Source organism: Fundulus heteroclitus, chromosome 3 (assembly GCF_011125445.2).
Source record: "Fundulus heteroclitus isolate FHET01 chromosome 3, MU-UCD_Fhet_4.1, whole genome shotgun sequence".
Classification (NCBI taxonomy): Eukaryota; Metazoa; Chordata; class Actinopteri; order Cyprinodontiformes; family Fundulidae; genus Fundulus; species Fundulus heteroclitus.
Genome location: NC_046363.1, coordinates 19,500,361 through 19,514,829, shown reverse-complemented (window position 1 = coordinate 19,514,829; position 14,469 = coordinate 19,500,361). Strand labels below are relative to the sequence as shown.

The window sequence follows — 14,469 nt, the reverse complement described above, 5'->3', positions numbered from 1 at the left end:
TTAGTCAGACAGCAGGTATCATGAAGGAACGCTGACTTCATGTCAATAGACATTTTAAACCATTTCAGTTTTTTCACTTCTGCCTTTTTTATTGTTATTTTGTGTTTTTCTCAAACAGGAATAACTTACAAAAGCATAACTTACAAAAGCAAGAATCTAGCATTGACTTCTAACTGGTTCTCTCCTTAAACATTGTGCTGTATGCAGAGATTTAAACTTAATAGTTCATCATTATAACGCACAAGTCTGGCTCTTTAATAATAAACATAAAAATGTCTTTGTACATCTGTAATTTAACCCTGATGCTAGCAGAGGAGGCGGCTGTATTCAGATAGGGCCGAAGACTTTTTAACACCATCCCAGATACGAGCGGCATAGTGAAACCTGGAAAGAAGAACAAAGACATAAATGTAGCAGAAAGTAGGTTTAAAAAAAGAGAAGAAGAGAAGATCTGCAGGTCCATGTTAACACTAGATGTGGTTATCATTACTACTTTAATTAAAGTATCATTGATTTACATTTAAAAAAAATAATCCCTTAAAAACCAATACATTCTGAATTAATATCAAAAGACAGAATTCTGGATCATTTCCCAATAAAATCAGTTTTTTGGGACACAATTATACTTTAAAACATTGTGAGAAGTCCTTTTCTAGACTTGAACTGCTCTATTTTTGCACAGACGTATAAAAATATCAGTAACTGTTTAAATAAAAACACAATACTGGCATACGGTTTTGATATTTACCAGTTTTTCTCAGTGAGAATGGTGTGTGACAGCTGACAGCGAGGCATGGCCAGGATTTGGCTGCGGAGCTTCGAAACCATGGTGGAGAACGTGGGGTGACCTCTGTAACCGGGCAGCAGAGAGAACAGCGGGTATGTTCCTGCCCCTAAATACAGTCAAAAATAAACAATTTCATTTTTTTCTAGTTTGTCAGCTGTGCTAACATATAGAAAAACTCAAACTTAAGTCAGGCTTACAGAACAGCGCCTTTTTCCAATCTACACCTGTCTAACCAGATCTCCTTGCTTCTGATACCAGCTTACACTGCCCTCAAGAGGCCAATGCCAAAAACACAGACTGTGAACACGTGGCTGGGGGCTGCTCTCTCTAAGTTCCAGTACAGCTTTGATAAAACTGAGCTGTTTTATCAAAGCAGACTCTTCTTTGTTACCCCCAGCCCTGCTTAGACGGTGTCAGAATAAAAAAAATAAATAAAAAATACTAAAACATTTCCCCACCAAAAGCCCTAGATGACGAGCAGAGTGAAAATGCTCCTGGGAAAAGGCAACACTGCCTTCTCGAGAACTGTGCAGTTTTGCCAGAGCAAATATAAAGTAGAATTGAGGACCATCCGACCATCAACAACCAGCACAAGAGGTAGCAGGAGATCTAGCAGATTACCAACTTCAGGGGAAATAAAACACTCATGGGGATCCATAATTGGCAGATAGGTCGAACCACTTGTTTGAGGTTAGAACCCCCGCCCTCTGCTACCCTCACCAGTATCCACCACCCATCCCGTTACTCTGCAGGACCAGGTTGTGAAACGTCTGCTGAGGTTACTTAAGCCAATTAAATCTACTCGCCCTGATGGTGTACCAAGGCACTTCAGGCCTGTTCAAACCAACTTGCAGGAGCTTTACACAAATAATCCCCCTGACCTCTCAGTCATTTCAGAAAGTGAAACTCGTAAATTATATAGAATCATTACACATAGATGGCTATATTCCAAGCTTTTGTTTCTTGTAATTAGGAAAATTATGGCTAACAGATAATAAAGACTCAAAATTCAGTGTATCAGAAAATATGAGTACAGAAGTGTGGTAGAAAAGGTGAAGCAGTAACAGGGAGAACCACTTCACAAAGAGTGGAGTGAGGCTGGAGTCAGTGCATCAAGAGTCACCACAGAAAGACGAATACTAGAGTGGAGCTTCCAGTGTTGCACTCCTCATGTCAAGCCACTCCTGAACCAGAGACAACAACAGAAGCATCTTACCTGGGCTAAGGAGAAATGAACTGGACTGTTGCTCAATGGTCCAAGGTCCTGTTTTCAGATGAATGTCAATGCAGCATTTCATTTGGAAACTGAGGTCACAGAGTCTGGAGGAAGAGTGGAGAGCCACAGAACCCACGTTGCTGGAAGTCTAGGGTGCTGATAAGCTGTATTGAGATGCTGATTTTATTTTCCATGCTGCCAAATGTACCAAAAGTCGGTTCAATGACCATGGTGTTCCTGTTCTTGACTGGCCAGCAAACTCCCCTGAGCTGAACCCCATAGAAAATATATAGGCTGTTGTCAAGAGGAAGATGTGTTACCCCAGACCCGACAAGGCAGATGACCTGAAGGCACCTATCAAAGCAATCTGGGCTTACATAACACATAAGCAGGGCCACAGGCTGACTGCATCTATGCCGTGGCACAATGACACAGTAATTCATGCAAGAGGAGGCCCACCCAACTGTTGAGGGCATAGTAATGGACATACTTTTCAGAAGTCTGACATTCGTGCTTAAAACCTTTTTTTTTTTTATTGGGTTAATGAGATCGTCTAATTTTCTGAGACACTGAATTTACAGTTTTCATTATCTGTAAGCCATAATTATCAAAATTACACGCAACAAAGGCTTGGGATAAATCACTATGTGTAATAATATTTAAGTTTCACTTTCTGAAATGACTAATATTGAACTTTAACGCATATACTGTTTTTTTTTTTGACGAACCTGTACACATAGAACAGACTTGAAATAATTCTAGTGTCTAATTTGAATCATATTTATTCCTTTATTGTATTTTATGATATTGTTTGTTTTTGTGATTACTGTGTATTTGCAAGTATTGTATGAATGCGACATGCATTGAAGGAGCAGCACCCAACATTTTGTTGCAGGCTGTTATTAATGAAAATAAAGCCATTGGTTTAGATCAACATTTGATTTTTTTTGGGCGTAACTGTTTTTTTTTTGTTTTTTAACCAACCTGCTTTGTTCAGATCCTCTCCATCATGTTCTTGAACCGGAAGCAGAAACATGTTGACTTCGGTGTCCAGGTATTCCTGCGCCAGGCCTGGAAAGATGCTACAGTCCAACATGGACAATGTACCTGAGAAGAAAATTGTATACTGGATTAAAAAAATAAATAAACGTATGCAATCCCTCTTAAGCTGACACACTGTTTCTTAGCAAGATATCTATATCTGTGTCTTGTACAAAATCCTTGGCACCCTGGTTTAGCAGTCTAAAGCAACGTCTCTTTCTACAGCCTTGAAACACAAAACAAATATGCAAACGTGTGAGTGGGGTTATTAGTGCCTTAGATTAACTTTTTTGGATTATAAACAGTTTGCATCATTAATTACGATAAAGAAGATCAAAATAATTACTAGATATTTGTAGAAGATATTTGTTTATCTTAGCACCTTTGTATTTAAGATGAGAATGTGCCATTAGTTTGTCCACCACCATATGCATGTTCTTAAAATTTCTGGGACAGAAATCTTCTCGTCTGGACTTATTCTGGAGAAAAACTAGACAAGAAGGACAAGCGAAGGTGAGACAGTTTTAGTGTCATGGATACATCTGGTTTTTATGGAACCGTTGGTTTGTGCTTCCATAAAAAGGCCCACCTATATGAGGATAGTACTCCGCTCCGTCATCGCTGCCTGAGGAGCCGGTGCTGTCGTGACTTGCGGATGGAGTGGAGGGCTTCAGCATCTCGGCAGTCTGCAGAAACCTGCCAACAGCAACAACCATCGTCACTTTAATGTACAGAATCATGGTTAAACAGATTTAAATTAAAATACTTAACATTCCTTTAAAAACGGGCTTTCTGGTTGTAATCAGCACAATACAGAGACAAATTTCTTATTTTTTCTTGTAAGTTAAACAGAACACAAAGATAAGTGCTTACCTGTACAGGTTTATGTCGGTAAACCAGTCTTGAACCACTATAACTACGTGGCACACAGTGAACAGGAAGGCGGCGATCTGAAGGGACTGTTGGCAGATTGTGCAGTTAAAAATTAGTTGACGTGTTTGTGTGCAAAAATAAATAAATAAATGTATTAAAAAGTTAATCAAAAGGTTTGAGGTAAAAAGATCAACGGGACTGATACAAACCTGCATTTCCACATATGTGTGCGGAAGGTTGTATTCTGGAGGCAACTTTCGATCGTTGTTGATAACGTGGTCGAGTATAAATGGACTGAGAATAGGCTAGAAAGCAAATAACGAAAAACAGACGGATTTAAACACAACTGCCATTAAATTTTTCCGAAGCCTCAACCAGAGTGTGTACGAACGAGCATCTTACCTGCGTATCCAAAAAGATGACTCTCTCCTGTGTGATGAAGAAGTCAATACCTGTGCTTTGATTGCCTCCTCTTTCCTTGATTTCTTGACTCTGGGATCTAAAGACGTAACCCCTGCAAAGAAGAACATATTGTTCCTCAAACAGTACATAGCTTTCATATCTTCGAAAGTGTTATTTATGTGTAGATACTAAGCTAATTTTCTTAGAACCACAATCTGCTTTATTGGGCAATTCATTTAAAATACATACATGGTATATTAAAACACATAATGAGGCCCATACCGTACTGCCCCTCACAAACCTGTGGCTATCTGTCAGCTAGCTGACAAAAAAACTACAACATTTTCACCTCGGTAACAAGAAAGCCATATATCACAGTTTGGAAATATTTCTGTGCATGAAAAACAGTCACCATGTGGGAGATGCAGCAGCACCAGCCATCACTCTACGCCAAATGAGTCAAACTCAATAGCCAAAAAAGACATATCATGTCATAGTAGAGGCACATAAGTGTATAAAGTGGCTAAAACAGTGCCTCCAGTAGTGAACGTTGATTTTGTTTTAACCGTGTAGTAACACTATCCTGCCACTAGATGTCAGCTTTTCCACAACACATTAAAACAACCCAGAAATGTCCAAAAAGAGAAAAAGTGCTGCAGAATGATTAGTTTAAAGTTTAACTCACCCAATAACAATTTGTTTTGCAGATAAGTTGTATAAACTGGGCCTAAGGGTGCTACTTTTATGTTACTGTAAAAAAAAAAATTACATTTTTATGCAAACTGAAATTAAATTATGGAATCAAAAGAGTCATCTATACAGGTACAACCGGCCCTTTTAAAGACTTCATGAAGCCAAAGTGTGCCATTATAGAAATAAGTTTGACACCCATGCTCCATGCTAAGGAAATGACATCTTTTTAAAAGAATATTAACTTTTTTTTCCTCTTTTTTTTTTAATTAGGAAGTTACGTTGTTTTAGCTGAATTATACCACCGTTTTTGGATACTCGCAGAGGAAACACAAAGATTTAGCATGACATTGGTCGTGTGCTAAAACACTATGCTGCCAGAAGAAAATAGTATAATATAATTACTGTATAAAAATCCTCTCATTCAAGCAGTTTTCACATCTGGATTGACTTTGGGTTTGCATAAAATAACGCAAGCTGGCAGGCCCCATCTTGAATCACAGGTCGTTAGTGACTGAATTTTGGCTGCATGTCAGGACAGGCTTTAGATAAATCAGGCTTAACTGTGACATAGTTTGGTCTAGTTATATGGGAAAAACTATATTTGTCAGGTGAGGGGTACTAAAAGGTGAATTCCAATATTTTCAGATGATATATTTCACAGTGTAATGAACTGAACTGAAGCGGAATCATCTTTATTCGGCCATGATTGTGTGCAGAACCAAGAAATCTGACTTGGGTTAAAACAGTACATATGTTTCTTCTTACTATCTAAGGAAAAGAAAAATAAAGGACGTTGTTAGTTGTGAACATGCAAATATACTTGTTTTGTTTCACTCAGTGTAGCCGACTACTCTGTAAAGGTGTTGATTGTGTTCATCAGAGAGACAGCCTGCGGTGAGAAAGTGTCTCTGTGGCGGCTGGTTTTTGTAAATAGTGCACTGGAGCGCCGACCTGAAGGTAAGTGTCTAAACAGTTTGCATACACCACGGGTTATGAATGTTTAGCATTTAGCGTTTTGCTCTTCCCTGCAGCTGTAGTTCTGTGGGCAGGATGCATGGGGTCTGAAGAAAAGTTAGCTGCCGTTTTTCTGACTTTAGACCTGTACAAGCCCGGTGATCTGCTTTATGGAGTTTATTTTCTGCTGCAGCCTGGACCTGCTCTGTTTTGTGGATGAGCCAAACCACAGCGATGGACGAACACAGGACAGACTAAATGACGACAGTTTATAAGTTTACTGTCATTGAGGAAAGACTCTCGTCTTAGTTTTGCATGTTAGTTGAGCTAAATTGATTTCATATTAAATGTTTTAGAAAGTTGCATTTGCAAACATGCGTACTTAAAATTGAGTAGCAGAGGTAGAAGTCAGGAACAAGCTGCTCATTCTAGAAATAAACTGTGTTTATTTAGTGAAGTAAGAAAACAGATTAAAATTAGACAAATACAGTTATTTATCGATAAATAATTATCGATACATAACACGTTTGTTATTTATCAACCGCTACCTTCTATGAACAAATTAGTTAGAAATATAGAGCCGTTTAAAAATGTTGGCACCATCATCAAGCTCACCTTTGATCTTCTTCAGGTGTATTGGCAGATAACAGTGACATAATGGTAGATTTCCCAGTTCCCTGCAGGCCAATGACTCCCACCACCAACATGTCTGTCTGGTCCCTCAGGTACTGGAGCAAATCACAAGAGAAGACAACTTCCTCTGAGCCCATTCTGCACACTTTAAAATCAGAGCTTTTTTTTTTTTACTAAATCCCTTGATGTTGATTAGTTAGACTTTGTGAAAAAACAAAGTCACTCACCTCCATGGCACTATCACACCAATTCATCTGATCATCCACCAGTTTAATGCTGTGCTTCATCTTCTCCGGATGAAGGAGTTTGGACTGACCGACCATGGCTGGAAATTGCAAGCAAACAATAAATTTTTCTTCTTCTCACACAAAATATGGCTTTAAGAATGTACACTAGTGTTTGAAATAAAAGCCTTTCCTAGACCAATCAGTGTTTTTTTTGTTTGACATTATTTGTTTATGTGGCAAATAGATAACTAGCGGTTGTAGTACAGTAATAGAAAATTATTCTTTGAAGGGGCTTTGTTCAAATTAGCAGTAGTTTGGAGTTTAATCAGTAAAATTGAAGGCTGCAAATTTGGTCACAGTGCATTCCTTTTTGAAAACCTGAGTATAATGTTGACCTACCGGTAAAATGTTTTAATAGGGGAAACCAAAACCAGAAAGATTTGGAAGAAAATGGGAAACTACCACTTAAATGGACTGAAGGCCAGCATCAACCAATAATCAAGTCCATTGTGATCAAAGAAAGTCTACACCTCTTGTTAATGTTTCTCTCACACTATGGTGTCAGGCCAGCTTGTCAAACAACAAGTACGGCGGATCATTTTGAATTCATCACAATGCTGCAGGAGCTTATGTTGCTGAACAGGAATTGTTCTTGAAATTAGTGCAGACAATAAACTCCAAACACACCAGCAAGCACGCGGCGCTTTTATTTCCAGATCAATAAAAATAACAGTATGGCGTGACCAGCCCGATTCCCTAGACCTTAATCCGACGGAAAACTTGTGTGCAAGCAAAAAAAAAAAAAGCCGGTTTTGAGGCATAAAAGAACCAAGAAATTAATTTTGCAATATAATATAGTCTGGAGTTAGAACACCTGTTCACAGGTGCCAGATGTTGGCCCACCCCACGCAAAAGAGACGTGAAGCAGTTCTCAGAAACAGTGGATATGCAACTAAATCTTAAGGGATTCAAAAGAAAAGCTAAATTTTCAACCATTTACAAGTTTCTAAAGTCAATGTTTAAATTTGTAAAGAAATACGCAGACAGTGCTATTTTGAAGTCTTGTTTTCCTTTCTTCTCACTTTCTGTACAATGATAACAAATTTGATGGTTGTTGTTTTTTTTTTTAAACATGAGGAATTTAGAAGATCAATGAACTTACATGGGGATTTTGAAAGCCAACATAAAAGAGAGAGCGGGTGTCAAAGCTTTGACTCACGGTCCACCGCGTTGCCAGATGCTGAAGCCCCCATTCCTCTGTTCTGGATCTGGTAAACAGGTTGCGTAGGTCTCTGTCCTTCCCTTTCTATCTTGGAGGGTCCAGGACCAGTGGCTTGAGCTGCAGCCTCTGGAGGGATCCCTGGCTTCCCTCCATCATCTCTAGCTTTCATCAGCATGATGGGCTTCTCCAGGACTGGGGCTCCACTGACGGGCGTATTCTGTGAGGGTTTGGTCTTAGAAATCGGTCCAAAAGCAAAAAAAAAAAAAAGTTAGAAGAATTGATCACTTGACATTAGAGCAAAAAAAAAAAAAAAGAAAAAGAGTTGTCAAGGTAATGAGATTAGAAGATACGCTTAATGTATTTTAATTAAAAGAACTGATTAGAAGCAAATAAAGGGACCTACCCTTTCACCTGGAGGCTTTGCAAGAATGATGGGCGTTTTCTGGATAATGGGACCTGGTGGATCCTCACTCCCGTCCTGAACAAAACAATTTTACATACATATATTTTAACTATTTATTTTATAAACAAGCCGTTCTTTGGAGCGTGTATTTGCACTACCCTCCGTTCCCTCGGCTGGTATTCCCGATCGCGGCTGGGCCCAGACAGATTTTGTCCCGGTGGTCCAACATCTCTCTCCCCCCGGCGTCGCCTCCTCCTCCTCCCCTGGCCGTACATCCCGGGCTGGCTGTGCCCGGACTCCGACATGTTTGCAGCGGTTAAATATCCAACACCCAACGACGGGGGCAGACGTTTAAACGATTTCTAGTAGGATGTCAGCGTGACTTGTCCCCTTGTAAACAAATGTAGCTAGCACTTCCGGAAGGTGTGCTCGTTCTCAACATAGCGCCTACCGTTACATTACAGAAGGGCGGTGTTGCCCAACGACGACTTTTAGAATGAATAACTCCGGTCGCGTGCGCATCGCTGTGCTTTGAAACAAACATGTAACGATTTCCGTCTTGCAAACCAGCTCGTACTGAAAGTTTGCCTTTTGTAGTTAGTTCCGCCCACTCTGAGGCAAAATTGATAGGGCATACGATTGACATGTGCTTAGTTAATGTTGCTGTGTTTTTCAAGATGTTGTCGTTGTTTTGAATATGTCATTATGTTTTTAAATTTGTAGTTGTGTTTCGATATGTGTTGGTGTGGTTTGCACTTCACGGCCACAGTAGTATTTTCCCATAGCGTTTTTTTCATTGCTAATATATGTTTGTTATTTTATTGATATTGTTTATTAATGCAAATGGAAACTGCCAAGATGCAGAGTTCCTCACAATCGATTATAGATGTGTTGTTTTGCTTTATTCTATTTACTTTTATTTAGACAGATAATCTCATGGAGACTAACACGTACACAGTCGGTTACATAAAATAACAGAAGAGTCATAAAATAATCATGTTTGCCTTTAAGGGGGGACAGGACAGAGCTAAAAACAAAAAAATATTTTTAAAGAGATTTTTGCATTCTCTTTAAAAGGTGCCTAAAATATCCAAGAGGGGTCAAAAATGGACTCTGGGAAGATGGCGCAGAATTGGAGAATGCATATTTCCTCCTAATTATATGCACTTCAAAATTAAGTATTCCTTATTGTTGATCAATCTCATATGACCCCAATTAAAATAAATTAACATGTTTCTTAATGGCAAAAAAAACGCACTTAACGCTAAATATCATACTGGTGCATTGTGGGAGATGAATGCCTCACTCCTTTTCCGTCCCAAACCGGATGTGGGTGGAACTGGTTTGTTCTCGGACGCCATCAGCAAATTCCCCCAGTTTAAGAAAAACGAAGTTGTTATTTAACATACAACTAACGTGTTTTCGAAAATGTAAACTATTGTTTGTTTTCATCATTAAATCTACCTCATGTGAGGAATATTATATTCTCTGCACACCAGTCACCAAGGGAATCCATCGACTCGGTGTAAGTACAACGTGCATGTGCAGGTACTTAGGTATACTGTCGGTTTTGTTCAATAACGTAGCTGTAAATGGAAATAAGTTTAAACGTTTGCGCTTGTGTTTACACCTGGTTAAAGGAATATGCTACAGAATTAGTGGTATACCTCAGTATGTTTTGGGGGATTTTTATTTTATTTTATTGAATTGCTACATGTAAATTAATAGGGAATTACTCATATATCAGTTTTTAAGGAACTATAATTGAGTTCGATAAAAGCAAAAAGACAATAATTCTGAAAAATCCTCAGAAAATAAAGGTTAACCATGCGACGCACGCATGTGCAAACACAAACTTTGCTTATAAATGTGCGAAGCTATTGCACGTCTTGGGGTTAAGGGATATTTATTATAGTATATAATTTATTATAGTATATAATAAATATAGTACCTTTATATAATAATATATTAAGTATAGGGGAGTGAAACGACATTCAAAGTCGGTTATATTAATGCATCTTTGCTACTGCATGCATGTGGTCAGTCACATTACGATGTCTATATTTCTACTCACATAAAATCATGCTTTACTTGGTTGCTCTGTTTGACTTAAAAATCATCATGATTAGTTCGCAAAATAAAAAGTCACTAATATCAACAAAACATGCGTTTATTACACACAGAGTGATCTATTTCGACCAGTTATTTATGTGCATTTCGATGATTACAGTATGGAATACCAAAAAGATAATCTTTTTGGAATATTATCTAAGACCAATAAAAAAATTATATCTGGGATTTTTACTACAGCACAGCATATGCACACAATACTGGTTTGTGTCTCCTTTTGCAATAATAACTGCACGAGTGCAGCGTGGCCTGGAGGCCATCAGCTTGTGAAGTTTTTTTTTTTCTTAAGAATGCAGCTTTCCTTGTTGTTTGTTCATTGTCCGCCACATTTTTTCTTTCCACCCAGCTTTCCAATATTATGCTTGGATACAGCTCTCTGTGAATAGCCAGCCTCTTCAGCAATGGCCTGTGGCTTACCATCCTTTCTGAGGTTTTCAATGGCGGGTTGCTGGACATCTGTCAAGTCAGCAGTCTTCTATGTGATTATGTTACTCTCAAAGCTTAACATTTCTTTATTAGGAATTATTTTCTATTGGTCCTATGTACATTTTCTGAGAAATTGAATTTGGGGTTTCAACTCATTGAACTCAACTGAAACAAATGTTTGAAATATATCACTCTAAATAATGAATCTATAGCCCCTGTTCCATTGCCACTCAAAAGCCTAGGGCTTTGTAAATCACAGCTAGTGTTTCCACACACATTAACCTGACTAATTTCACTTGAGTGCCGGCATGAGCGGACCGGAGTGGTACTTCAGTTTTTTATCTCTTGGGCCGATACGTCATTCGGCTGTTTTACATAAATGGCCCCAAATTATTGGAAACAGGCAAACCCAAAAGCCCCAGGCTTTTGTTTACCAGGGTAATGCAAAGCCCGGGGCTTTCAATGGAAAAGGGGCTTGTGTAATTTTGCTTTATTGTATCACTGAAATAAAATACTTGTTCCATAATGTTCAAATTTTTGAGATATGCATGTATGTCTTAAATGTATTCAGTTTATTCTCAAGCTGATTAATTCCTCTGTATCAAATTTGTAGGAGACCAGAAGTTGTCTTGGCCAGCTCCATACGTCTGATCACCCTACCAGCTCTTGGCACTGGGTAAGATCGACATAATCGGAGGTGAATCCTACACATTCCGAGTCCAAACCCTGGGAGATTGGCCAAAAAATAAATAAATCAGCACCTTCATGCGGCTCTTGCAGAACCTCTGCTACATCTTCAGGAATTTTTTCCAATCCCTCGAGGTCTCTCTCCACGCACCTGGACAATGCAAGCTCCCCAGCACCCCGCCTGTTGTTCTGCAGGTCCTCTGCTAACGCCTGAGAGCAAGCATCCCAGGAGCCACGCTGCACAGCCTCTGCCTCATTTCTGAATCGTGTTTTCTCCTCTTTGGAGATGAACTACAGTGTGGAATATGTAGTAAGTGAAAATGACTCTGATGAGAAGACGGGTAGTTCCTGTGAAACCTCTGACAGTTCAGATTCTGAGGAAACTGCTCTGCCTCCCCCTATTCAAAATGGAGTAACCTGCATTAAGTGTGGTCGGGGACCTTTCAGGTCAGTGAGTCGCCATTTGCTGTACTGCCATGGGGTGAAGGAAAAGTTTCAGTGTGTGTTGTGCAAGCACTACTTCTTTTCAGAGGAGAGTCTGCAGAAACACCACATGCCTCTGTATTTGTGCCACAGCTGCGGTCAAGTCCTCCGCACCAAGGCCCTATTCAGCCGCCACCCGTGTCCCAGGGGAGCCAAGTCCACTTTGGTGCTCTTCTGCTCCGAGTCGTTGCCGAAAGCATGCAGCGTATGCAAGTCCTTCTTCCCCTCTGAAAAAGCTTTGTCACTCCATGTCATCAACTCTCACTCATCTGTAATCAGGACCAAACAGATTATTGTTGCTGGTTCATCATTGGTGACACAAGCCACGGATGTCCAAAACCAGGTTGTTAACAGTAATCTCTGTATTGGCCAAGCTCACGTGTTTCCCACCAGCCCAACTCCAGACACCGGGGTCTCCGAGCTAGACGCTTCGTCGACACTCTCCATTCTAGCTCTGTTTGAGAACGAGAGCCGACAGTGGGCTCTGATGAAGCGCATGAACACGGGGTGGCGCTCCAAGACCCCCTGTCCATGCAGGCAGTGTGGCGCCGTCTTCAGGCAACCCTCCTTCGTCATCAGCCACCGCTACCTCCACCGAGGCCAGCGCTCGCACATCTGCCAGTGTGGCCGAGCGTTCAGGCACCAGCTGCACCTGCTGCGACACTGCGTTCAGCACGCCGAGGCTTTGAGCTACATCTGCGTCAGCTGTGGCGACTCTTTCTCTGGAGCACAACGTTTAGCTCGACATCTGACGGACAAGCCGTGGCAAATATCCCGATTTGGACAGAAGGTAAAAGAAAGTGAGAATAGGAGGTGCAGGATGCCCTTCATGTGTGTCTGTGGACAGGTGTTTTTAAGGCCTTCGGCCTACATATGGCACCAACTTAAAAACAGAACTAAAAGAAAGAACTTTTGAAGACCGCCCCATGGACTCCATGTTTTGGTTTCATCAGATAACCATCATGAAAAACCAAAATATAGCACTTTTTGATTTTCAATTCAAAATATTACTTTAAAAAACACAACAGTTGTTCTTTTTGTTGTAAGAAAATTAAAATTTGGTTAATTGTTTTTAAACTAAAGTAAGAATTTTGAAGCAACAACAACCATGGACCTGGGGCCCGTTCTTCGTACATCACTAACTCAGTTAGCTGGATTTGATTGTTGACGATTTGGCATGATCTTGGATCATTTGGTTTTTCGAAACTCATCCTGCACTTGTTGTCATAGTAACATGTGCGAAAGCTTGAACCTGCTCGCGAGCAGGCTTATTTCATGTAAACAAGATTAGATCACAGCTTTATAAGCGGAGGAGAAAGGGAAGCCAGTGCACTTGGACCACCTAGTGGCAGAGGATGGAAGAGAATTGTGGAACACCATTTTTTAATGTTTAATAAAAGACGAAACAAATAATACTTATTTCCTGTCATTTTACAATTATTTATAAAGAAAAGCTAGCAAGTCATCTTTTGTCTGCAATAAGAGATAGTTATGTAAAGTCAGCAATATTACTGTCAAATGGTGTATTAGAACTTACTCTGAACGTCCTTTTGAAGCAACTCGATCTCAATGTTTCTCTTTTTCACGTTGTGGAGTTCAATTTACTCTACATAATTTGTGGGGGGTTTTTCAGGTCAAAATACAATTTTTTTTTTGTTGAAGAAGCCGTTTATATAGGAAACGGATGGCACTATGTGTCATTTTGTAAAAAAAAAAAAAAAAAAAAAAGGTGAAACATGCCTCATGCAACAAAAGTAAAAATACCCCGTTTTTTTCCCCCAGCCTTTTTCTTGGTGGCTGTTATAAACAGACAAACACTTTATTCAACAGTGGCTTTTAAAAAAGAGGAAGAAGTTGCTTTTTAAAATACAGTATAATAATTAAAGGCTACCATTTTGTAGAATATTCTTGTACTTCACTTTTTTCCCCATGTTCTAGTGGGTCCCATGGAGGCTCTGACATAAAAGAACAAAATAAATATGAAATTATTAAAATGCAAAAATACATACTGTAGAAAGTGATAGAAACATCTACCATGGACAGTATTTACGCATTTAATTTGTCTATTTTTTGCCAGCCCTCTCTCCTGGCTTTAGCAGACTTTGAGGTGCTCCCTGTCGTTTTAATTGACTCAAATTCGGCATAACCTTCCATTAAAAGCTCGTGTTCTGCTTGAGAGAAAAACTGTGGGCGTTCTTTGGCCATGCTGAACAGCCAATAGCAGCGCTGCTGATCATTGTTTCTACTATCGATACATTTCCCCTTTTAAACAAACGCATGAACGCGCAGTTG

General features: G+C 39.6%; 2 protein-coding genes across 8 annotated transcripts; one reads left to right on the top strand and one right to left on the bottom strand.

Moving 5' to 3' along the window:
• Positions 1 to 62: 62 nt before the first annotated feature.
• Positions 63 to 8,996, bottom strand: smg9 (SMG9 nonsense mediated mRNA decay factor). Its single transcript, XM_021312307.2, has 13 exons — positions 8,610 to 8,996; positions 8,452 to 8,526; positions 8,046 to 8,280; positions 6,827 to 6,924; positions 6,582 to 6,694; positions 4,320 to 4,431; positions 4,127 to 4,222; positions 3,918 to 4,003; positions 3,634 to 3,740; positions 3,427 to 3,534; positions 2,988 to 3,110; positions 749 to 893; positions 63 to 384 (listed from the first exon to the last, which is right to left on the bottom strand). Exons 1-13 carry the CDS (start codon positions 8,754 to 8,756, stop codon positions 306 to 308), a joined length of 1,524 nt encoding a protein of 507 aa, XP_021167982.2. The 5' UTR covers positions 8,757 to 8,996; the 3' UTR covers positions 63 to 305.
• Positions 8,997 to 9,763: 767 nt separating this feature from the next.
• si:dkey-79d12.4 (zinc finger protein 70) lies at positions 9,764 to 13,369 on the top strand. Of its 7 annotated transcripts, none has more exons than XM_036132035.1 (3): positions 9,764 to 9,976; positions 11,621 to 11,683; positions 11,788 to 13,369. In XM_036132035.1, exon 3 carries the CDS (start codon positions 11,981 to 11,983, stop codon positions 13,091 to 13,093), a length of 1,113 nt encoding a protein of 370 aa, XP_035987928.1. In that variant the 5' UTR covers positions 9,764 to 9,976; positions 11,621 to 11,683; positions 11,788 to 11,980; the 3' UTR covers positions 13,094 to 13,369. The 7 variants fall into 7 exon arrangements, with proteins under 7 accessions (XP_035987928.1, XP_012710984.2, XP_021167979.2 ...); XM_036132036.1 differs by lacking the exon at positions 9,764 to 9,976 and adding an exon at positions 10,379 to 11,060; XM_012855530.3 differs by having other exon boundaries at positions 11,621 to 13,369.
• Positions 13,370 to 14,469: the final 1,100 nt, after the last annotated feature.

What these genes read in the sequence shown, in the direction of transcription:
- smg9 (XM_021312307.2), bottom strand. Translation starts at nt 8,756, where the DNA reads ATGTCGGAGTCCGGGCACAGCCAGCCCGGGATGTACGGCCAGGGGAGG. An exon ending in TCATCTTTTTGGATACGCAG is followed by an intron (nt 4,223 to 4,319) that starts GTAAGATGCTCG and finishes TTTGCTTTCTAG; the next exon opens with CCTATTCTCAGTCCATTTAT. An exon ending in AGAGGATCTGAACAAAGCAG is followed by an intron (nt 894 to 2,987) that starts GTTGGTTAAAAA and finishes GACTGTATTTAG; the next exon opens with GGGCAGGAACATACCCGCTG.
- si:dkey-79d12.4 (XM_036132035.1), top strand. Translation starts at nt 11,981, where the DNA reads ATGAACTACAGTGTGGAATATGTAGTAAGTGAAAATGACTCTGATGAG.